The sequence below is a fragment of the Orycteropus afer genome, unplaced genomic scaffold (assembly GCF_000298275.1).
Source record: "Orycteropus afer afer isolate SDZICR_OR568_19922 unplaced genomic scaffold, OryAfe1.0 scaffold00267, whole genome shotgun sequence".
Taxonomy (NCBI): Eukaryota; Metazoa; Chordata; class Mammalia; order Tubulidentata; family Orycteropodidae; genus Orycteropus; species Orycteropus afer.
The window spans coordinates 3189020-3214353 of record NW_006921854.1 but is presented as its reverse complement, the minus strand read 5'-3'; the positions used below and the strand labels follow the sequence as shown (position 1 = coordinate 3214353).

The 25334-nt window shown below is 45.7% G+C and overlaps 1 protein-coding gene across 1 annotated transcript in view; it reads left to right on the top strand.

Annotated features, from left to right (window-relative positions):
• Positions 1-19977, top strand: part of NR4A3 (nuclear receptor subfamily 4 group A member 3) — a 44646-nt gene extending 24669 nt beyond the window's left edge. Inside the window, exons 6-8 of the mRNA XM_042782237.1 lie at positions 1677-1876; positions 4821-4999; positions 19730-19977. Of these exons, the coding sequence (XP_042638171.1) occupies positions 1677-1876; positions 4821-4999; positions 19730-19977 (627 nt within the window). The remainder of the gene's footprint in view (positions 1-1676; positions 1877-4820; positions 5000-19729) is intronic.
• Positions 19978-25334: the final 5357 nt, after the last annotated feature.

The window sequence follows — 25334 nt, the reverse complement described above, 5'->3', positions numbered from 1 at the left end:
CCAACCTTCCTTCCAAGGAGTGGCTGGTGGGTTTGAACCGCCAGCCTTCTGGTTAGCAGTCAAGCGCCTTAGGCACTATGCTACCAGAGCTCCCCTCTGTGTTGTTAGTTGTGTCTTAATTACAGGCAGACCCCAGGTTGTGAACACCTGACAACCCCTAGTTTTGAACTGACCCCTATAAAGCCTATTATATTAAAAATTGGAGATATATACAATGATTTGTAATAATGGGTACTACTTTGATGTACATCAAAACATGACGATGATGGTGATTGTATTATTATGTTAAAGATATTCTAGTGTATCTGGAAGGATTCTTTAATTTTTTTTATGCATACAGGTTACGCTGTGTGCTATACACTAAGGCAAACATTTGTATCTAGCTGACACTAAATACAAACAAAACTTGCCTGTTGCAACTTACGTACAAATTCAACTTAAAGACAGACTTTACTATAGTAGTCATCTGGCCTGAAGGAGGAATTTTTTTTCCTCCAGTGGTTTGGAACAGAGCCCTTGCTCTACCAGAATATTCAGAAGCTGGGTAGGGACTTTGTGCCTGCTTCCCCATCTCATTGAGGGGAAGGCCCTCGATAAGATGGATTGACACAGTGGCTGCGATGATGGGCTCAGGTATAGCAGGGATCGTGAGGCTGGCGCAGGACCGGGCAGTGTTTCGTTCTGTTGTCCACGGGGTCGCCAACTCAGTGGCACCTAACACCACTACCATACCTTTCTGCTCCTGGGACCCTCTAGATCAATGCCATCCACCAGAGCTTTCTGCAGGGATGGAAATGTTCCCCACCTGTGCTGTCCACTGTGGCAGTCGTTAGCCACATGTGGTCATTAAGCACTTAAAATATGGCTAGTGTGACTGAGGCACTGAATTTTTATGGGATCAGATTTTAATTGATTTAAATAGCCACATGTCCTGAGTCTGATGTCATATGCTTCCGTGGACTCTGCTAAGGGCATCCCCCCACCATTTGTTTTATCTCCCCCTGTGGTTATTCTGTGATTCTCAGACTTAAGGGCACATGAGATTACCCTGCTGGTCTCCATAAAACAATTTTCCGGGCCTACCCAAGAGTTTTTGAGGTGTGGGGCCTGTTTCCACGTCCAGCAGGTTCTCGGGTGTTGCTGATGCCGCTGATCCAGGGACATGTTTTTAAGAATCACTGGGTTGGTTTAGGATCTTTTTCTGTAGAAAGCTGTGCCATAGTGGAATCACTGGACCCCAGAGGCCCACGTGATGGCAAATCCCTGGGGCAGTGGTTCTTGACATTAGCTGCCCTTTGGCATCACCTGGGGAGCTTCTGAAATGCCCGGTGCCCAGGCCCCACCCCACCTGCAGTGAAGCAGAGTCTCCAGGGTAGGACACAGACACGCATTTTTAACAGAAGCTTCCTGGATGACTGCTGCGGACAGTCACGGTTGAAAACCACCGCATGAATGGGAGTTGAGCAAATTTCTTTGCAAGTAGACACAATAAAATTTGCTGTTTATGTGCCAGGGCTGCTGTGAGAATGAGATTGTGGCTGTGAAGGGCCTTATCAACTGTAAGGATTAGAAATAAGGGTTTGGGAGTTGATGGTTTTGGAAGGGCCAATTTGTAAATGGCACTGCTGTCCCATTGGATGGGCTGATGACAGTGCTTTCTGTGGTTTGTGTCCTAGTACTGTCCCACCGAGCAGGCCACCACAGGCACCGACGCCGAGCACGTGCAGCAGTTCTACAACCTCCTGACGGCCTCCATTGACGTCTCCAGGAGCTGGGCAGAAAAGATCCCAGGATTTACTGATCTCCCCAAAGAAGATCAGACCTTACTTATAGAATCAGCCTTTTTGGAGCTGTTTGTCCTCAGACTTTCCATCAGGTAATTACCATTATTTTGTCTTCCTTCAACCTGCCTGTCGTGTTTTTGAAGAGTTTGAAACCTACTGCATTTGTAATTGAGTCATGGGTAATGAATTTGGTCCAGAACCACATATGAAGTATAAACACGGAAAAGCTGAGTAGTGGGTGATGGAAAGGGTGCTGGCCTGGAAGCCAGGACCCCTGGCTCTTAGTCCTGGTTCTGTGTGGACTTGCTCCATGATGCTGAGCAGGTCACTTACCTCGAATGAGATTCCGTTTCTTCTTTGTGAAATGAGGAGGTTGGCCTTGGTGATCTCTGAAGTCCCTTGCGACTCCAACATTTTCTGGTTCTGGGAGGAGTCTCGTGGTGCATAAAGTGTCTCCTGGGAGCAAGTGTTTGTTTGGAGCATTGCATTTCCCTCACAGATTTCTATCTAATTAGGCACTGTCCTAGTACCCCGATGGAACTCGGAACTGCTCCCACGGCTTCCCAAACTCCGTGTTTACGCTGAGAGAATTGATCAGCTCTGGTTCAACCTATGTACTCAGTGATACCAGAAGCAAAGAGGAAGGAACTTCTCAAAGCGAGAACCTAGTAAATGAGCTCCTCTCTTAAATTACACTCGTAGCATTTTTGTCCCTTCTTCCTTTTAGTTTTATATTTGTAGGAGCTGAGCCTGACCTTTCACCAAAAATTACGGGAGAAATAATGATCTCATATTCCACCACTCACTTTCTCTCTTCCTACCACCTCTTTCCCCGTTCATACGGTGTTACTAGGAATGCACATTTGAAGCGCAGGTTCCCGTGCCTCATCCCAAGCCATGCTAGTTTGGTAGATCTTGGAAGAAGTCCTGTGAAATCCACTGCTTTAACTCAGACTCCAGCAGTTCTGACACTGGTGGTCGCAGGTCCACATTTTACGCCGTGAGCTTGAATCATTCTGCTGTGGGTGTGCCCCTTCTGGAGAGATCTGTGGGAGAGAAGGGACAGAGTGGTAGTCAGAGTGCCAGAAACTAACATGATTCACAGCCAGTCCAGCGGGCACCTCAGCGGAGCCAGCAGTGTGACTATCAGGTGTGAAGGAAAGGTTAAGTAGACAGCTTCATGCAGGCATATGCCCTATTCAGCGAGTTTTCTCCAGGGCTTACCTCCAGGAATAGAACATACTTGTTGTCGTTGTTGTTGTTGTTATGTGCCATGGAGTTGGACCCAACTCATAGCGACCCCTCCTTGGGTTTCCGAGGCAGTATCACTATGGCAGTAGATTGCCCAACCTTCCTTCCAAGGTGTGGCTGGTGGGTTTGAACTGCCAGCTTTCTGGTTAGCAGGCAAGTGCCTTATGCACTATGCTACCAGAGCTCCTTGGAACATACTTGGTGCTCAGTAAATGTTTGCTGAGTCAATGAACAAATAAAGCTATTCATCCCAGAACCAAAGTTCAGAGATATAGACCTGTAAATGCACTAGGGTAAGATAGGTGAGTATATGGCAGGAGATTTTAAAACTAAGGGAAACCTGAGATTAAAATAAGGACCATGTAGAATTCAGAAATTATGACATCTAACTCTGTTAAGGAGGTCTGGAGGTGTAGTGCCTAAGGCATTTGACTGCTAACCAGAAGGTTGGCAGTTCAAACCCGCCAGCCACTCCACGGAAGGAAGACGGGACAATCTACCTCCATAAAGATTTACTGCCTCGGAAACCCAGTGGGGGTCACTGTGAGTCAGAATCGACTCAATGACAGTTAGTTTGGTTTTTGGTTTTAAGTAACTCTGTTAGGTGTTGAGCTCCTCCTGTGTACGAGGCATTGTGAGCAGGCTTTCAAATCCTTTATTTTATTTAGTTCTCACAACGGTCTTGCTGTTAGCTGCCCTGACTCATGGCGACCCCATGTACAGTGCAACGAAAGCTGCGCAGCCTGCACCATCTCCACGATTGGGTGCAGGTCAGACCGTTGTGATCCAAAGGGTTTGCACTGGCTGATTTTCAGGAGTGGAATGCCAGGCCTTTATTCCTACTCTGTCTTACCCTGGACTCTCCACTGAACCCTGCTCAGCGTCAGAGCAGCGTGCAGGCCTCCCCTGACAGCTGGTGGCTGGGCGTCAGGAATCAAACCCAGGTCCCCTGCACAGAAGGCGAGAATTCTACCGTTGAACTGCAGTCTCAGGAAGCAGCCATTAGATTCGTGTTTTATAGATAAGGAATAGGAAGAGATTGAAGGAGGAGCCAGGGCCTCGCAGCTAAAAGATAATGTCCAGCTGGAAGTTAGGACTCTCAGGGAGGACTTGATAGAATGATGAAACCGTAGACCCTCCATTCCTGGTGCTTTGCACACGAGAAGAATGGGATGCTGGCGGACATCATATAAACTCACAGAGAAGACTTAGAAATAGCCCTTCTCAGCCCCGCTGTTAAAAGCAGAGAGTGATACAAAATAGGATTCTTTTTTAATTTAGGCCACTTTCTAGTTGACGATTGGCTGTGGTGCTGCAGAGGCGTGGTGCTTTTGAGTTTGCACAGTGGAGAGTCTAGCCACAGGCCTTACCGGCTTTTGACATCTGGGAGAATGAGGGAGGTGTCCTGATGAAGGAGCACAAAAGGGGGCAATCCCAGTACGTGCCCCGCATGAGAAGGGGGTGCACTGGGTGCCCCGCACGGTCCTTGTGAGTGCCCCCTCCTCCATGCCCCGGCCCAGAGCAAACCAGCTGCAGACTCCAGTATCAGCCAGCAGGTCCTGGCCTCCCAGCTTCCCCAGGGTGACTCAGGGAGTTCACACGGAGGCGTGGTGGTTTATCCCCAGGAACGCAGTCTTGTCCATCACAGTGTCTGGGTGTGTTTCCGAGCACCATGGTGGGTTCTGAAGGCTGCCACGGGGCTGTATCACTTCCTGTGTGTTATGATGTCATCATGTTGTATAGACTCGTCCAGGGTGTCTGTAACCCCATGGCTTTGTCTTACAGGTCGAACGCTGCTGAAGATAAGTTTGTGTTCTGCAATGGACTTGTCCTGCATCGACTTCAGTGCCTTCGTGGATTTGGGGAGTGGCTCGACTCCATTAAAGACTTTTCCTTAACTTTGCAGAGCCTGAACCTGGATATCCAAGCCTTAGCATGCCTGTCAGCACTGAGCATGGTCACAGGTAAGCACCACCCCGCTGTTCCCCGAAGCAACTGAAGCAACCAGCCCTCCTTTCTCTCCTTTCCTGGGTGAAGATAGATCGGCCTTGGCCATCTGAAAATTAGGACAGTGGTTGCCACTTTTCTGAATTCTGCGACATTTAACCAAATTGAACAAAGACGCACACACCTACAAGTCGCTGCCATGAAATTCAGGAAAGAGGATTCCTAGTCCATAGAGTAACCATTGTGAGCAAAGCCAGTATCTGAACGTCGGCATCACCACAAGAGCAAAGTCCACAGTTGGACTGTCTGCTTCAGTTATTTTTCCAGAAGGTTTTGAAGGAAGATTATGTTAAGCAGCCTATTCTTGTGATGCAGAGGTGGAGAGTTCCCTCCCACACACACACCTCAGTCCTTGGCTACTGACCCAAAGAAAAATCAAAGAACCACACACAGAAAATGCAGCTTGATTTCATAAGTTAGGTTAGCAGCGGAAAGAGGAAAGTGGATGTGTTTGTGAAAAGTGAAAATGGTTCATCTCAACAGTCAGTATAAAGCATAAAGCATAATCAGCAAACATCCTTATTTTAAAAAAGTAAATGTTTCTCTCTTCCTGGATGTCTCTCTTTTCCTAATTTTTGGAAGAGAAAGGATCCCAAGGCTGAGAGGGGCGGGGCAGGAAGAGAGAGGGAAATAGGCATTTCAAGAAAGAGAAGAAGACCATTAGCCCTCAGCTGTCATAGGCGTTCTGGTGGTATAGTGGTTAAGGCATCTGGCTGCTAACCAAAAGGTCGGTGGTTTGAACCCACCAGCTACTCTGGAACACAATGAGGGGGTCACTGTGTGTCAGAATCAACTCGTTGGCAGTGAGCTTGGTTTTTGGATGGCTGTCATGGAGTCCCTGAGTGGTCCAGACCATTAATACACTTGGCTATTAACTGTAAGTTGGATGTTCAAGCCCAACAGAAGTGCCTCGGAGGAGAGGCCTGGCAATCTGCTGAAAATTCAATTCCTGAAAACCCCGTGGAGCACGGTTGTGCTCTGACACACACACAGTCGGAGTCAGCTCTGTGACAGCTGGCTTTAGGGCTGTCGTGGCCCCAGCGCCTTGGCCCCTTCACCCGTCAGAGTTTCCTGCTTTCAGGTTTCCCCTTTAGTTTCACTCTGAGGTCTGTCTGGGGACAGTGACGCAGTGGTGGAGTAGAGGCCCAGAAGAGGCGACCAGGCCTGGACTCACTCCCATCCTTTCCATCAGACCCAGGCTCAGGGTAGGCTATTGGACTGAAAGCACGGTCAGATTTGATACCCTTTTGGTCACAGAACATTTTTCAGGCAGGTGGTGAAATTCACAAGAACCAACTGCATCCTATGGCATAGACAGGCCCTTCTTTCTGATCCATCCAAAATGTGCATTGGTTTGCCCAAGTGTGGTTTACATGCACCTTCTTGGGATGTCTCCTATTACCCAAGCATTCTGGGCCTGTATGCCCTAAGGGCTAGGCTGGCTTACAATTTGATGGTCTCCATGGAGGCAAAGCAAAGAAAATGGCATGTGCCGGTTGAGAACTAGACGCTGCCTGTTTCCTCCGTATTCCAAGTGGAAGCTGACTTCCTCCTGGTCTTATCCTAGATGAGGAACTCATTTTTTTGACTGGAGTTGCCAGGGACTTCAGGAACGTTCATCTTTTCCTGCGACAATTTAGCACTCAAAACTAGAAAGTATGACATCTGATTCATTAAACAAATCTCGAGCCACCTTTGGCTTTCTGTAAATTCAGTCAGTACATTGCCACATCGTGATGGCATTGGGTATAGAGTCCAGGTGAGTGACAGGTGTTTGTATTCTGAGCATTGTGCTGCGTGCCGGTTGCTTTGCCGAGACTGTCACACACACCTCTGAGGGACACAGAACATGCAGGCTAATACACGTGACACGGGGTTCCAAGTGCCGTGATGGAGATGTGGGAGTGTGTACCAAGTGCCGGGAGCATGCAGGTGGGGGTGGCTTCTCAAAGAGAGAACATGAGTTGGCTCCTGGTGAACACACAGGACGTGTCCAGGCTGAAATGGAAGGCGTGAGAATTCCGGACATGAAGAGGAACCTGATAAAGCCATTGAAAGTATGACAGTTGGTCATGAGCCTCAGGAAGGAAATGACTAGAAAATAGGGGGACGAGAGGAGACTGGTAGGAGTTTACCCTGAGAGCAGTGGGGTCCACGGAAGGTTTGACCAGGGGAGCGACAAGGCCAGGCTTGTGTTTTAGAAAGATCTAACCTGATGGGTGGGTTTGAGCACAAATTGGAGCAGGAGAAAGACTGAAAGGAAGACACCACACCGGGTGTGGGAGCTGAGGTTTAAGAGGAGGGCTCTTGAGACCGACGTCTTTCTGTCTTTTAAGTGGAAGTTGATACACAACCAGGAGGCCAGGATGTGTAAAGGCCTGGCTGGGGTCCCCGCCTGGAGAGATGAGGCAGTTCAATGCAAACCAGAGTGGGAATTCAGAAAGGGGGGTGCCGTCCTCTCTCTGCCTCCAGTTTGCTCCGTGTCCTTGAATAAGCCCTACCCCCCCCACCGGGCCTCAGTGCCCCCATCGGAGCATGTGTGTATGGTAGACTGGTTGGTTGGATTCAAGGTGAGGGGCTGGGCAGCCCACTACCCATTTCTGTGGAGACTTGGGGGGAGGAGGGAGCGGTTTGGCGTGGTAGAATCGTATGGGCTTTGGAATCTGGCTCCCCCAGGTTTTACTCTGGGGTCCTACACGTACTAATTATGTGCCATCAAGTAACGTGTTTCATTCTCTGAACTTCCATTGCCCTGTGTGTAAAATGGGGATAATGATATCTGTTCACAGATTGGCAGGGAGGGTTACCGAAAGTTAGGGTTAAGACCTAGCCAGAGTGCATGCAGGGTAAGCCCTCAATCCAGCTCAATTTCCTCTTTAGAATGACATTTTCAAGGCTCCCCTCAAATTAGACATATGCTTGCCCCCTCCCCTTGCAAACCCTGGGTGGGGGGTGCAAAATCAAACTCAGAGGCAGGTGGAAACAGGGTGGTGGGTTTCAAAGGCAGTGTTTGCTGAATGTCTCCTGGGACACTTGAGAGAGAGGCTTGAGGGAGGACAGTGACATTAAAGTAATGAAGTTGCCACTCACTGAGGCCGACAGAGTGCCTTTCGGTGTCATCTTTGGGCCTCCCCCCGGGGCAGCTCCAGTTGCTGCCCCCCTGAGCAAGCAGGTTGTTACCAGTGTCATGGTTTTAGCTCGCAGGATGAGTAGGCTCTCCTCTCTGGCTCCTGGGCCTCCCAGCACTTGCCTTGTGATGTGCTGCTTGGGAGGGGGCTTCAGGAAATGGCGGAAAGGCGACGCCTAGGAAACTGGCAGCGTGCATTGTCTTGGATATTAGTTTTCATTTGAATATGGGCTCCCATGAAAGCTTGACTTCTGAATAGGCTCCGCTGATCGCAGTGCGCAATTGTGGCCTGTCCACTGAGCTGCTGGCATCAGAAAGTCCATGCCCAGGTTGTCGGCCCCTCAACCACAGAGAACTCGTGGAAGGGAAATGGGTCTCAGAAGTTTAACCAGCCTTGTTTCCAGGAGAATGATGAAGAATCTAGAAGGAACTGGTGGCTTGCACAAATATGGCATTTTTTCTAATTCTTTTTCCTTCTTCCTCCTCCTCCTCCTCCTCTCTAAACCCCTCATGAAAATCAAAGGGGTGAGGTGAGGCAGGAAATGGTTTCTTTCAGCTCACTCTCCTTTCCTCCAGTGAACAGGGAGTTCCCCCCAGTTGTGGTTGTCAGATGTTTTCAGGGCCCCAGCTCACCCACCCTACCCACTCTCCTCGCCACTGCCACAGCCCTGACAGGGGAGTCACAGAAACACTTTGCTTCTGATGAACACCAGTGAGGTGAAGTCTGGTTGCAGTTAATCATGTTTAATAAGTAAGAAGTCCCCCCCAAACAAAAATTCAGTATGGAACAATAATTGTGTAAGTATCCATTCCTTAAATAACCATTGAAGGCTTACTGCACACCAAGCACTGTGCTAGTCTTTAGGGATGCAGAGATGAGCCAGGCGTGAATTCTGCTGTCCGGAAGTGTGTTGTCTATTAGGAAGTCATGTATGAATGTAATATGTATGGTGGACAGTGTACAGTGGTTAGTGCTCAGACCCTTAGAAGGCACAAGTTCAGTGAAGAGGAAGTCCACGGGATTGCTAATTCTGGGGAGTAAAGCGAGGAGGCAGTGTTCGTCATGAATGGCTTCCCATGAACGTGGCATCTAGATACGAGGAGGTACAGGGGAAGGACATTGCAGGTCAAGGAAGCAGCATGCAAGGTCATGGCAGTGGGACAACTTAGGACATTTTGGGAAAAAGCAAGTACCGTGGAGTCGCAATCTATTTCTGTAGAGATACCGCCTTAGAAACCCAAGGAAGGGTTATAATTCTGGGAGGTCTGGTGGTGTAGTGCCTGAGGCATTTGACTGCTAACCACAAGGCTGGTGGTTCAAACCCACCAGCCACTCCTTGGAAGGAAGACTGGGCAATCTACTTCTGTAGAAATACTGCCTGGGAAGTCCGAGTTGAATCAGCTTGACAGCAGTGAGTTTGTTTTTTGTTTGTGTGGCCTTGCATTGTATGTGTATTAAATCACATACATGATCTTAACAGAAAGAAAGAAAAGTGAAAAGGGTGTAGCCAGTTCACTCACCGTTGCACTCAATAGCTGTACATCCTGGAGTGAGCATGAGAGCCAAGACAGGAATCCGTCATGGGTCACGGTCCCTCTGCCTCTCGTGGGGAGACCAGAGAACATGTGTTGAACTCTGGGGAAATTTGAAGAGTTTTCAAGGAAAAATTGATGATGTGTGATCTTCGCCTTACAGCCTGATCTCATGTCCTGACTTCAGACTAACACGCACCCCCGTATAGAATGAGGTGGATAACACTGGAAAGGGAGTTGGGACCAGATGGTGGGGAGGTCTTGAACGTCCAAGTGTCGCTTTGCATATCACTGCACTAGAAGAAAGGAGGTCTGGTGGTGCAGTGTTTAAGCTCTCGGCTGCTAACCCACCAGCTACTCCATGGGAGAAAGATGCAGCAGTCTGCTTCCATAAGGATTACACCCTTGGAAGCCCTACGAGTCAGCATCAACTCAATGGCAGTGGGTTTGATTTGGTTTGGACACTGGAAAAGTGTTCCCCACGGTGTCTGTGCCCTGCTCAGATTTTCGGTCAGGTAAGAAAACGACTCCTTTCTCCTCCGCCTTTGATCTTTTTCCTGGTCCCGTTGGAACATGCCTCTAAGGCCAAGGAGAGAAAGGAGGGCAGACCCAGGGGCAGAGGGCAGCGCATGCTTGTGTGACAGTGACATGGTGGCACCAGGATTGGTGGCTGACCCCACCCTGCCCGCCACCGTCTGTCCTTCCACGGTTCCCTGCTTACTCTGGATGGTTACCTCCTTGTCCTGCTTTCACGTCAAATACAGCCATGAGCTACATTGTGAGGAAAACTTAAGTGTAAAACTTGACAGGACAATATAGTTTAAAAAAATAAATAAAGGTAGAGGATTTGAAACTTGGCGATTCGGGTTTAAGTCCTCTCCCTGTCACTTCCTCGCTGTGTAATCTTGGGCAAGTTCCTTACCCTCTCTGAACCTTGATTTTCTCATTTCTCATAGAGATAATGGTATCTTCTTACAGGTTTATTATAAAGATTGAATGAGCTAAAGTGTACTTTGTAGAGAACACAATAGCAGACGAGCAATCATTCTTGTTACCCTTACGTGTAATTTGTCTTACACACTTCCAGGAAACGCTAGCTGTTCTCCCTTCTGGGAACCCATAAAAATTTTCACATATCCCTACTAGTGCATAGACACATTGTATTAAGTCATTGTTTTGTGTCTTTCGTTTCCAGCTAGACTGTGAGTTTCTTAAGGGCAGTGGGAACTTTATTCATCTTTATAATTACTTTAGCACTTAATAGTGGCTGGCACATGGCAAATACTGATTAACTGAATGAGTTAATTGTGAATATCAGAAAATCTCCCAAATTAGAAGAATCTGAATTCATTATTTTTCGACTAGCACTTTGTTATTAGAAAACAGTCTGAATTCCTGAGAACTACCTAATTTAAATTCAGATTAATTCAGTAAATATTTATTGAGCATCTGCTATGTGCCAGGCACATAATCCTTTACCCTCAGGGAGTTTGTGGCCTCATTGGTGGGAAAGACAGACACGCACTCTACTAAATCACTTAGGGAACTGAGAGGCACTATTACAGTGTCAGCACAGACTGCCCACCTTGTGGTTTCCAGACCAGTGAGGGCCTGTCCACATGTCCACAACTGCCCATCAGGAAGGGATATCTGACATGAAAACAGGAGTGAGATGACTTCCCGGGGGAAGAAGTGGAGCTCAGATTGGGCAGTCCTGCTCGCTTGGGTTTGAGTTATACACACTATCTCTCCCCAAGAGCCCTCGGCTCTTTTCCCTCCGGTTAGAACACATCACTGACCCTGGATCAACCTGTGCCTGAAGCCTTATAAGGAACAGAAGGAGCTGCTTGTCCTCCATGAGGCTACTGCTGGCCACTGGCATCCCTTTCTTTACTCTCTGCTCCTTGTCATGAGGAAGAGAACTTGGCGTTTCTTGAGGGGCCCTGAAGGCAGAACTAGGAACTGTAACCAACTCCAACCAGACTCACTGCCGTCGAGTCAGACCCGACTCAGAGCAACCCCTCCTTGGGTTTCCAAGGCGGTATCTCCACGGAAGTAGATGCCCAACCTTCCTTCTGGAAGGCAAATTATAATGCTCAATGTAAGAAAAAACTTCCATAGGCAGAACTATTCAGAATTATAACAGGATATCTTGGGGGCTGAGTTGCTTCCTTGAGGGAGTGAGATTTACAAACAGAAGAACAGTTGATAGTGTGAGTTCAAGCATCTTGTGGGGAGGTAGCGTGGACTAGAGCAGAGCTTCTCAAATTTTAGTCGTGTGTGAATCTCTAGGGACCTTGTTAAATTGCACTATTGACTCAGTAGGTCTGGAGTGGGGCCTGAGATGCCGCATTTCTAACAAGCTCTCAGGGGAAAGTGCCTCTGCTGATCCAGGGACCACACTTCTAAGTGTCAAGGGACAAGTGAAGCTATTGGTATTTGGGATTCTATGCAATTGGTAATAATGACTATTTTTAAATACTCGGTGGGAGGCATTGTGGCATGTGTTTTACATGTGTCATTTTGTTTATTTGGGTTTGATAGATAAGTTTGGAAGGACCTAACATGGATGACAGCAGACATAGAAAACTGGGAGACCAGTTAAAGGCTGTTGGAACACTCTACGTAATAGATATTGAAAACCTGGTCCAGAGGCAGTGGGTCTCGAGAGGAGAGGTGTGCAAGGGACACTACAGAAATAATAGCCATAGTTCTTGCAACGGATTAAACATCATCGGCCAAGGGAGGGAAGGAGATGGTGATGAGAGTTCTAACCATGAGACGGGAGGAGTGTGATCATTAGTAAGGGAACCCAAGAGGATGGGGCTGATTGAAACAGAGAGTCGTGAGTTGAGTTCTGGACATAACTGATACTTGCTAATATTTATGAAGTCTACTGTATGCTAGAGACTATTATAAATCCTTGTGTTAACTCATTTTATTCTCACACAACTCGTGAGGTAGGTACCAATATTATCCCTGGAAACAGATCCAAAGTCATGTAGCTAATGGGTGGTAGAGCTGGGATTTATATCCAGGAAGTCTGGTCACAAGGCTTCTGGTGTATTAGGTTTGAATTGTCTTCATAACACCCAGATGACCTTGGGGAGTACATCTTACCATGGAGACTAGAACAATCCGTTTGGAAGCGCCTGGGGTGGATTACAGCAGAGACCTGTTCTGCATACTGGTGGAAGATTAGGAGCTCAGGAGAAACTTCTGGTTTACAGTCATACATTTGGTAGACACTGGTCTCAAACTAATGTTTGACTCCGTGGGAGAGAAGATCTTTAAGGGAGAAGAGAGGACTTGGAAGGTAGAGCATCAGGGAATACCTAGATTATGGACCTGAAAGGACTGGAAACAAGAGAAAAAGTGGTCTTCAGGAGGTAGAAGAAACAGGGTCCCATTGTGGTGGAGCCGATGTGATGGAGACTGTTTGAGGATTTTAAGAAGGAAGCGGTTTATCCATGATATCATACGCTGCTAGAAGGTGAGTAAGATGAGTCCGGCAAGACCTACTGGATGAGACCATTCGGTGGAAGGAGATGATTATGGCCATTGAGAGAACAGCTCTTCAGTCTCAAAACCAGATGATACTTTGTCCAAAGAGGTCAGATTTGAAGGATTGGAGGCAGGAAGGATAGAAAACGCTTTCCAGAAATTTGACTTTGAAGGGAAGATGGAAAAGGAAAAATATTGAAGGGGATGACCAAGGGAATCTTTTTAACATTGTAATTTTCATGCTGAAGGGAATGGGAGCAGAGAATGGAGAGAAGGAAGCAGGGGAGAAGGACACATGAAAGAAGCAACAAAGAGAGTTTCAAACAAAGGCGGGAAGGTTGGAGAGGCCACGTGGGAAGGGCTTTTCTGGAAGCAAAAGAGGAGACAAGACAGAGATGATGAGAACCCAGATTCTAAATGGGAAAGCGGGAGGTTGACTCACGGTGACCCGTGTGTCAGAATACGGCCGTACCCACAGGGATTTCAGTGGCTGACTTTTCAGAAATCGCCAGGCCTTCCAGAGCGCCTCTGCCTGGACTCCAGCCTCCGACCTTCACTTAACAGCTGAGCACATTAACCGTTGGTACCATTCAGGGACTCCTTGAAACAGTAGGAAAGTGTCATATTTCACTGACTTCTTTGAGTTTATGGCTTATTATTAGATTTTGTAAAATTCTTCGCTGTTCACGTCTTAATGACTCCCAGTCTCTGTGTTTATTCTGAGCGCCCTATGCTTGTCTGATCGGTTTTCAGAGGTGCTTGGTTCTCCCTTTACTCGTCCATTCATTTACTCGTTTGACAAATACTCGTTCGTCTCCTGTGTGCTCTGTTTGGTGCCGGAGATACAGTGGTGAGCAAAATACAGTCCGTGCTCACTGGAGGAAACAGGCAGTAGTCACAGAGATCTATGGTTTCAAACCATGTCATGTCCTACAGAGGGAAAGAATGGAGTGTCATGGGAGAACATGATCTTGGGGTTAGAAAGGAAAGCCTCCTGGAAGAAATACTTGATGTAAGGTCTAGAAGATGAGTAGATCTTAACTAGTGAAGAGAGGAAACATTAGCGCGGACAGCAGTGACTCTATTTAATTCAGCCTCTCCTTCCTCTTGCTCCTCCCCCTTCCTCTTCTCGCCCTCTCTCTCAGCACGGATGTCCAAGGCCTGGGTAGCTAAAGAACATAGGAATCCAATGTCTTTAGTTATTGACACCGCTCACAGGTCAGGGGGTTGCTGCTGTCTATCTGTCCCCTACTGTAACTCCAGTGGCTATGACATTGCTTGGCCCAGAGTAGGTACTCAATAAATATTTGTTGAAAGAGTTCATTGACTAATTCATCAATAAGTTGACAATGAATTAGGTACACACAAAGTAGAGGGGAGTTCCAGGGAGGCTGAGTTCCTCTCTGGATGAGAACTTTCTAACAGAAGCATTCAGAGAAGGCAAGCAGCTTGGTCTCATGATACAGCGAAGCCTAGACTGAAAGAAATAAGCCACTTGCTCATTTTAACCTTGGGCAAGTCACTGGACTCTCAGAGCCTTGGCCTTCCTGTCTCTGACTCAGTCTTTGCCTGGCCTCATTCATAGGGTTGCTATGAGGGTGAGATAAAGTCATAAGGAAGTAGAGTGTGATAGAAATGATATCACGTATGTTTCCGTTATCAGTATGAAATAGTAAGCTCCCAGTGCAGGTCTGTGTATCTTGATATGTATATTTTGTAGTGAAGATTCTTGTCTTAGGTGGAATTTGTACTGAATGGCTCAAGTTCCTTCCAATTCATATACATTGTGACTATGACACATTCATCCCGTTACTTAACTGTTTTTGTAAGTTGTATTTTAACGTTTTGAATACACAGTACCTGAGCTAAGATACTGAGGTGTGGGGTAAATGAATTTTTAGACCACAACACAAGTACTGAGAAGCTTGTTTTGTTCCATGGTGAACAAAGATCTTAAAGTAACAGCTTCTCTGTGTAATTCTCTCAGAAGCAGGGGAATCCAGATGCCTCATTTCCCCCAGAATTTGTGACCTCTTTCTGTACAGCAGCTCGACAGCCATTTTCAGCAAGCGGCAGAAAGAAAGGGCCTTAAATGAAAATGTCAGTGATTGGGGTTTTGAGGAATTTCTGATGACTAGGAAGGTCCCAGACACTTAGTCACTCCCTAGAGATTTGAAAATCTTGCTGGCTGCTGGCCGTGATTTGCATGGGGATTGAGTTTTTATTTCAGCCCTTTGAAAAAAGTAGAGAAACCACCAATCCAGTAGCTGTTCAGAACAACAAAGAGGAGTGAGGCGCCTTTGGCTTCTACCAGGAGTGTCTCTGAATTCCTCGAGGAATTCCAGGCCTAGGGCTGATGCAGCTGGCAGGAGGTATTGATCGCCACTTGAGTTCACTGAATAAATAATGGTTACCATAGTTATTAGCAGTCACCACTGACTGGAGAGCGGGGAAGACTCCACACACCTTCTGTGAGTTTGGCCAAGAGAAAGTCTGGTGACAAGCTTCTGTAATCAACCCCCTCCCGAAATCCAGCCAACACACTGCTCAGTTTCTTTACCCTGATAATGAATGTGAGATCTTGACTATTATGGCAGCCACGAGGCATTGAAAGAAAGGGACAGCTTCAGTCAGTGGATTGGTATTTCATTCTGGGAAATTCCGCTGTCCCTGGTTATGCACCTAATCGGATCTATCTCAGTATTTATAGAATTTAGCGTCAGCAAGAGCATTGTTTGATCCTGTTATAGTTATGTTGTACCTTTCATCATAAAAAACACCAGAGAGCTTCACAAAGGACCAGATCTCAGCGTGTTCCATTTTAACACTGTTTGTTTTTTGTGCAAACAGTACAAGCTGGAAGTTTTAAATGAAAAGAACAAAAGCTACCCAACAGCTCTGAATATTTTCATTTCTCTCTTTCCTTTCATCCTTATCTATATGCAGAAGTAATTCTGCATCCATGGGATCCCAGCTGAGATACAGTGTAACATTCTACTTTTATTTAGTACCATAGCCATGTTTCCATGTTGCTTCCTAGCCTTCCTATTTGTTCTTTCTGATGTCTACAGGATCTTCCATTATATACATGTATCATTATTTACTTAGCATTACCCCTATTCTTTAACCCTTAATTTGTTTCCAGGTTTTTTTTTTTTTTGCTTGGGGGGTTGTTTTTTGTTATAGGTAATGTCACACCAGGTATCTTCATGCATACAGTTTTATTCTTCCATTGAATTTGCCCTTTGGTAAATTTCCAACAGTGAGCTTACTTGGTCCGAGACAATGAACATTTTATAGCTCTTGAAATGTACTGCCCAAGGCGCAGTCTGTCTTTCTGTTTTGGGAAGGGTGAGGGGAGACAGCTCAGCAGGAGAGCCTTGCAGGCGGGATCCCTCTTGAGGTTCACTCTTGAGTCGTCTTGTCTACGACTGAAACCTGGGGACCGTGTATTTAGTAAAGTTGGACCGCGGACAGTGGGCTGTGCCTGGGCACCTTAGCTGACCGTTTCCCAAAGGAAGCCAACCTGTGCACTGCAGAGCTCGGGAGGTGGGCCATTTCCCTTGGTTTGGCCCTGCCGTTGCCAACTTCCAGCCACGTGACAGACGTTGTCTCGGGGGCTACCATGTGGATAGCACCCTACAGCTGACAGACTTTTACATGACATCTTAGATGAGCGTACAACCACCCATGGAAGTCCGTTCTTTCTTTTAATCTATCGTGTGGCGTTTAAGCTACACAGAGAGGGATGAACAAGCAAACAACAAACGCTTGTTGTTTATCTGCCACCTTGTAACACCAGTTTTCCTATGAGGACGTTGAGCCTTAGAGAGTTTGCGTGACAGGCTAGTAAATACAGAACTGGAAGTGGAACTCGGGTGTGCCTGACATCAAGTCTGTGCCCTTTTTTCTGTATTATGTTGGATTGAAATGAGACACCTGCATGTTACGATCTATTGAGATGTTGCTGGCCATTTTCAAGGTTGCACCTTAATTATGGAAGCTCTGGTAGCATAGTGCCTAAGGCATTTGACTGCTAACCAGAAGCTGGCGGTTCAAACCCACCAGCCACTCCTCAGAAGGACGGTTGGGCAATCTATTTCTGTAGTGATACTGCCTCGGAAACCTAAGGAGGACTCGCTGTGAGTTGGGTCCAATTCGATGGCACAAAACACCACCACCACCACCTTAGTTATAACACAGAGCTGGAAGGTGCCTTAAAGGAAAAAAAAGTTGCTGTCGAGTTGATTCCAGTACATGAGGGGCCCATGTAGGTTGGAGTAGAACTGTACTCCATGGAGATGTCAATGGCTGTCATCTTTGTGGAAGCAGATCACCAGCCTTTTTGTTCCACGGCCCCTCTGGATGGATTTGAACCTCTCATCTTTACTTTAGTACCTGATTGCAAACCACTTCCCACCCACTGCCACTAAGTTGATTCTGATTCATAGCAACCCTGTAGGACAGAGTAGAACTGCCCCAGAGGGTTTCTTAGGCTGTCAGTCTTTATGCAAGCAGATTGCCCCATCTTTCGCCTGTGGATTGGCTGCTGGGTCGAAACCACTGACCTTTTGGTTAGCAGCTCACTGCTTAACCATAGCACCAACCAGAGCTCCTTGCAAACCACTTTAAGCCAAAAAAAAAAAAAAAAAAATCACTGCCATCGAGTCAGGCTCAACTCATAGTGACCCCTCCTTGGGTTTCCGAGGCGGTATCACTACAAAAGTAGATTGCCCAGCCTTTCTTCCAAGGAGTGGCCGGTGGGTTTGAACCGACAGCCTTCTGGTTAGCAGTCAAGTGCCTTAGGCACTACGCCTCCAGAGTTATTAAATCCAACCTCTTCCCATTACAGACAAGTCCTAGAGAAGAAGGAATTTATTAAGTCATATACAAACAGCCCAATCAGGGAAGAAAGCAGACTTCCTTCTTCCCAGGCCTCTTTTTATTTGGGGCCAGAGAAGAAAGACATGTCTGGATAGTTGCTTCATTTTTCTGATTACCTTTTGCTTTACAGAAATAACTTTTCTAACAAAAATATCACCAACTAAGACATAAGTATAGGAAAAATTTGTAATTGATACTTGATTTCCAGGAAGGAGGACTTCTTCCATCACATATGAATTATAATTTTATATGTAATTATGTGGAGCTCTGGTAGCATAGTGCCTAAGGCACTTGACTACTAACCAGAAGGCTGGCGGTTCAAACCCACTAGCCACTCCTCGGAAGGAAAATGGGCCAATCTACTTCCATAGTGATACCGCCTCGGAAACCCAGGGAGGGGTCGCTATGAGCCGGTCCGATTTGACAGCACCTAACAACAACAAACCGTAATTATGTGCTGGGAAGTGAAAAGCTTTTCATTTAGAAAAAGGCTGTGATACCTAAACGCTGAGGGAGGGCACCATGATGTGCGGTGGATGGCCAAGCTCCTTTCTCATGACGTTGTTGTTGTTGTTGTTATGTGCCGTGGAGTCGGCCCCGACTTATAGTGACCCCTCCTTGGGTTTCCGAGGCAGTATCACTACAGAAGTAGGATTGCCCAACCTTCCTTCCGAGGAGTGGCTGGTGGGTTTGAACCGTCAGCCTTCTGGTTAGCAGGCAAGTGACTTAGCCACTATGCTACCAGAGCTCCTTTTCTCATGACAGGGAGGTGTAATATCACTCTGGGCCAAGAGGACACCCTGAAGTCCTGGGTTCAAATCCCTGTTCTTAGCAGCTATATGGCTCTGGGAAAATCTTTAACCTTAGGTATAAAATAAAAGCACATACTGTTCAATGTGGGGGTCATGTTATATATTGTTTCATAAAATATAAATTTCCAGTAGTCAACTCTTACTCTATTATAAAATACCTATGCCCGATCCTCCTTGTGCCCCCCCCACCCCCACCCTCTGAATTTTCCATCTCCAGGGGAGGAGGATATGTGTGTTTGCTGTGGAATGTCAGGCACAGGTCAGTCGGTGTTGGGAAGAGGGGGCTGACAAGGAAAATGCGTTCCTCTTAAAGCTGCTTAGCATGAAAACACAGGAATGCACTTGGTGTTGGGTCACGCGGGGCAACCTATGCATTAGCAAACAGACCTTACACTCCCACCAAGTGAGCTGTCCAGACAGAACATTAATTCACTGGCCTGGATGTGTTTCCGTGACGCTCTGAGAAAGAGTTGCCTGTTGGCGGGGCTTCTCTGAGTCCTTGCCCGGAGAATGTGTGCAGCATAATAACATGCAGTCATTCATTCATTGTGACCATGCGCCAGGAACCATGTGTCTAGAATGTGGCGTGATTATTATCTTCATTTTATGAGGAACCTGGGCTCAGAAGTTCAGGGACGTACTCAAGGGCACACAGCTGGGAAGTGACAGGATGGGGGTTCAGGCCACGGAGTGGCTTGAGACCAAAGGCTCTGCTCCAGGAGGGAGAGCACCTTGGTTCGAAGTCGCCGTCTCAAGCGACAGAACTGGACAGAGGCCTGTTAGGGAGAAGCTGCCTCCTAACCATGCCCTTTGCCTCCCTTCTGCAGAACGACATGGGTTAAAAGAGCCAAAGAGAGTGGAGCAGCTGTGCAACAAGATCACCGGCAGCCTGAAAGGCCAGCAGGGCCAGGGCCAGGCGCTGGAGCCCACCGAAGCCAAGGTCCTGCGTGCCCTGGTGGAGTTGCGGAAGCTCTGCACCCTGGGCCTCCAGCGCATCTTCTACCTGAAGCTGGAGGACTTGGTGGCTCCGCCCTCTGTCATTGACAAGCTCTTCTTGGACACCCTGCCTTTCTGAGCAGGAGCTGCCCTGTCTGCTAGCACCCGCTTGCCAGGCAGCGAAGGGACGGTCTGGACACCTCCCCTTTTCTGTCCTTCCTTAAGAGAACAAGCAGCTCCTGTAGAAAACACAGACTTTTTTTCTTTTTCCTTTTTTTTTCTTCTGGCACTTTTCTTTACAACTTAAAGCCAGACAACTTGCAGAGTATTGTGTTGGGGTTGTGTTTTATATTTAGGCTTTGGGAGGAGGGTGGGGGTATAGTTCATGAGGTTTTTCTAAGAAATTGCTAACAAAGCACTTTTGGACAATGCTATCCCAGCAGAGGGGAAAAAAAAAAAAAAAAAAGGCTAACTGTTTTCAAACTCTTTCTGGGGAATACAATTGAGGTTGCTCTGTGTTTAAAAGCAAGAACAGCCAAGGTTGTCGGCCAGGGTAGGATGTGTCCTGAGACTGATCCCTTTAGAATATGCGTCCTGTGTCAAGGGTATGTCTGTGGTGCAAACAAGGCAAAACTTCCCTTTTCTTGATTTCTTCCTTCATTTTATTTAAACAAACGGTGAAACATGGAGGATTACCTATAGGTCAGGCATAGCAGAATAACAGTGGCTGTCCGCTTCCATATACAAGTGCAATTTTTAAAGTGCTGTCTTACTAAGTCTTGTTTATTAACTCTCCTTTATATGTAAATAAAAAGGAGGCAGTCATGTTAGCAAATGACACATGCTGATTTTCCTAGCGAAGGCTTCATCCTTCTGCCCTGTGAAACCCTTCTGAGGTATGGTCCATCCAAGACTTTTTTGGCCAATCTTGATGGAACCAGGTCCCTGCCCTGACTGACCAGCTGTCCTAACAGGGGCTCAGATGATAAGATAGATTGCGCACAGCTGCTTTGCTTGCATTCTGTCAGCCTCACCCGAGTCCCCTACGCTCACTCTAGTTGTAGCAACTGACGGACACATCCGTTCAGAAGCTGCCAGGAGCACTCAGTGAGTCAGGCAAGTATTTGATCCCTAGATGAGAACATGCAAAGGAGTAGGAACTGGATCATACAGGGTAAACGTCAGGGATAGTACGGTTTTTATATATATATATAAAATTTAATTTTGCTATCAGTTAAAGAGACAATTTTGGAGAGCAAGCAAGTCTTATTTAAAAAAAAAAAAATTGTATGAATGTGAGTACTAGAGAGGATTAGTGGGCTGCGTTTCAACATTCCGTGTTCGTACTCCCTTTTGTATGTTTATACTGTTACTGCCATATTATTATGAGATAATTCGTTGCATAGTGTCCTTATTTGTATAAACATTTGTATGCACGTCATATTGTAATAGCTTTGCCTGTATTTATTGCAAGACCACCAGCTCCTGGAAGCTGTGTTACAGAGTACTTAAATGAGGTGTTCACAGTGACTTGGGTGCACCAAGGAGAAAAATAAATAAACATATATATATATATAAATATAGCAGGTTGCGTATATATATTTATAATGTGTCTTTTTATTAACCATTTGTATAAAAAAATACCACTTCCCATGCAGTTATTTTATGGTTCATTTGCAGTGACTTTTAAGGCAGTACTGTTTAGCACTTTGATATGAAAATTTTGCTTATGTTTTGCTAAATTCGAATAATGTTTGAAGATTTGTAGGTCTAAAAATCTTTATATTATATACTCTGTATCAAGTCAAAATATCTTTGGTCATTTTGCTAAGAGACAAACTTTGAATGTCATACTGATGTCACAGTAGTTTTTGTTAGCTTTACATCATTTTTGCTTTAGTCTTTTTAAAGGAAAAATAACAAAACTATGCTGTTTATATCATCATTAAATTATACAATCAAACAAATGCCAAATGAATTGCCTAATTGCTGCAAAAGATAACCCAGATAGCAAATCATACATGTTTTGTTTATTGAAAGTCCTTCTGATATTTGATCGTGATTTAGGTTTGTGTGAGCTTTTATGAAAGAGTGTTATTTTTATATTAAGATAATAGGATTTGGACTGTTCAGATCTTGGAATGTTAGACTTGGAAGGGGCCTGACTTGGCAACTAGTCCAACCCTCAAATTCATAGAGGAGAAAACAGAGGCCCAGCAAAGGGCCAAGGATTACCCAAGGTCAAGGCTAGGCACTAATTCCCTTTTCAATGATCTTTCTACTCAACTTACTGCATTCTAGGAAAACAGGCTTTGAAACATAACTGCTAATATTTACATTATAACTGAAGGTAACCACAAGTAAAGTAGTACTTTTGCATTAATCTTTGAGCTTATATGCAAACATAATAAACATTATTAAATGTCAGGAAAGCTAACGTTTCATACAAGGTAGCTTCAGACCAAATTCAAGTTGAATTTGAATAAGAAATACTGTTCATCCATAACCCTCTTGTGCGGCATTAGTATTGGAAAGTTAATCCTTGTTTTTGTCATGTCTGTAAAGAGAAACACAACAAACAAAAACAGAGCCCTAGAGAAATGCTGTTACTTTTTATTTTTATATCCATCAGGTTTAAGGAAAAGACTTCTTTAGCTGTGGTATCTATTGGTTGGAAGGAGTGAGGAAGTTTTGTTAGCTATGGGTTCAGACATTAGTGCAGAAAATAAACATGCTAGCCAGCATGCTTCCATCTTCCATGGTCGTTAGAGCTATGGGAGCCTACCAAGTCATCTAGCAGTTCAACTCAACTCTCTCTTGCTCTCTCTCTCTCTTTTTTTTTTTTTTTTACTTATGTTGACACAAGTTTCTATAGAGCAGATAACCACACTAGCTCATTAGAGGACAATAAGAATTCAAGTAGGTGATTTTATGGGAAAGCTCTCAGTGTGAACATGCCTTCTGCAGGAGATCAGGAATCTTCCAGCTGCTAATGGAAAGTGCTTACCTTGACTTCAGACAGCAGAGGTTTCCAAAAGCTCTCTGTTCCTCTAACAGCACTGCTCGTTGGTGTGTGTTAACCTGTGGTTTGAAAGAAATGCTCCTGTACATTAACCATGTAAATTTAAATGATTAAATTAAATTACATTTTATCAATGGCTACTGGTGTGTTGAATAAGCATGCTTCGTTTAACAGTTTTCTCTTAATCGTTTATGAGATCGGATTTGCTGTGAACACTTGAACACATCCCAAAATGGATTTTTTGAAAGGTTTAATCATGCTGAAGAAATTAATGGGCATTGAGAATTAGGAACTGTGTTAGACCTCACTGATTGGGAAGACCATTCTGGCTTCATTGACCATTTTTGGAGTGCTTCCTGTAGATAAAGCACTGGTGGGTATTTTGAGAAGATAGAAGCATGTACAGTGCATGAAACCTCATGTTTCTCTAAATTATAAACCCAAACCAAACTTACTGCTGTGGAGTCAGGTCTGACTCATAGCGACCCCTCCTTGGGTTTCCAAGGCAGTATCACTATGGAAGTAGATTCCCCAATCTTTTTCTTCCGAGGACTGCCTGGTGGGTTTGAACCCCCAGCCTTCTGGTTAGCAGTCACATGCCTTAGGCACTATGCCACTAGAGCTCCCCTTTAAATTATATACAACTTAAATGAAGCTATCTATATATTGCCTAAAAATATTCATTGGGGGTATGAAGGATTTATTTTTCTATTTAGATGATAGGATATCAATTGTGAACCAGAATTTAGAATTAGACTTAGAGTTCTCAAAGATTGGCCAGTATTCTCTGCCATTGAGTTCCAGCTGTTACTACTCCATCACCCAGAAATCTCATCTTCTCGGATAACGCAAAGCAACTTTAAACAGCTCTCCCCAAAACATCATATATTCTGAATTAGTGCAGATAGGTGTCTTTTTTGCTGTTGATGGCTCAAAAGGAGAAATGGGGGGAGAGGTTCATAATTACTTCAGCAATTCATCAAGTGTTTTCTGTGACTTCCAAGTGTAGGATGTGAGGTCTAGGAGCCAAACCCTTCCAGCTCCTCACCAGCAGCTATAAAGGTGCCTATAAAGGATGGTTTGTAAGAAAAAGATGAGAGAGATTTAGTGGGGCACCATCTTGCACATGAAGTCAAATGTAGGTGCTTGGTTAAAAAGAAAAAAAAAAGCAGGTCTAGGCTGTCTTCAGGGGATGATGGAGGTAAAAGTCTGGTTTGAATGGGGAAGAGAGGTGGGAAGGTCAGGAATTCCTATCTGTTCAATGCACAAAGATAAATGCAAGAAGCTACTGTTAGCTTTTGAATTTAGGTATGATTTAAGTGCTTTTCAAGCATAATCTTGATTTCTTTGCCTTAGGCGATGATTTCAGAGCCCCCCCCTTCCCTCCCCCCTTCCCTGCCCAGGAGGCACCTGAGATTGCTCCACAATGAGGCTAATAGTAAACCTGTGTTTCAGGGTGAGGCTAAAAACCAGAAGAACTAAAATCTAAAAGCCTTAGATGGGCTTTCATCTTGTCCAAATACTTTTCTCTGAAAAGGCCCTTGTGTTGCTGTTGATAGATTCCCTCAGGGTGATTCTAACTCATGGCAACCCCATGTGACAGAGTAGAACTGCCCCATAGGTTTTCTTCTCTGCTGTCATTTTACCAAAAGAGGGTCATCAAGTTTTTCTCCCACAGAATTGCTGGGTAGGTTGGAACCACCAGCCTTTCAGTTAGCAGCCAAATACTTAACCATTTGGGCCCCCAGGGCTCTTTGAAAAAGCCCATACTTGACTTAATGGGTTGAAAATCCCTTTCTATTTCGTGCAAGGTTTTTGCACCTTGCATTATTTAACAGGCCTCACTAGGAATAAAGTTCTTGGAGAAATGCTTCTAAAAATTCCTCGTCAGGCTTGTCGCTGGGTTGCATGTGACATTGGCGTGGGCAAGAGTGTTTGTGTGTTTTGTTTGGCAAGTACACTGTCATTCCCATGATAGTTTTCTTTGTTTCTGATTAACCCCTTTCTTTGTTCTCATCAGCCAGCCTGTGGAGCACTGGTCCCTTCTCTGCTATCTGCCATAATGCTGGCCATCTTAAGGCTGGGCCTATAGTGGTATTTGAATGACTTAACATTCATTAAACCAGACACTCTGGTGAACACTCTCCTTCAGGATCTCATTTAAGCTTACTGCAGGAGCTCTGGTGGCGCAGTGCCTAAGGCACTTGACTGCTAACCAGAAGGCTGGCGGTTCAAACCCACCAGCCACTCGGAGGGAAGGCTGGGCAATCTACTTCTGTAGTGATACCTCCTTGGAAACCCAAGGAGGGGTCACTATGAGTCAGGTCTGACTCAACAGCACATAACAACAACAACAAGCTGCCTAGGAAAACCTATGGGCCAGTTCTTTGTCATGCAGTTGTTGTTGTTGTTAAGTGCCATCGAGTCGTTTCCGACTCATAGCAACCCCATGCACAGCAGAACGAAACACTGCC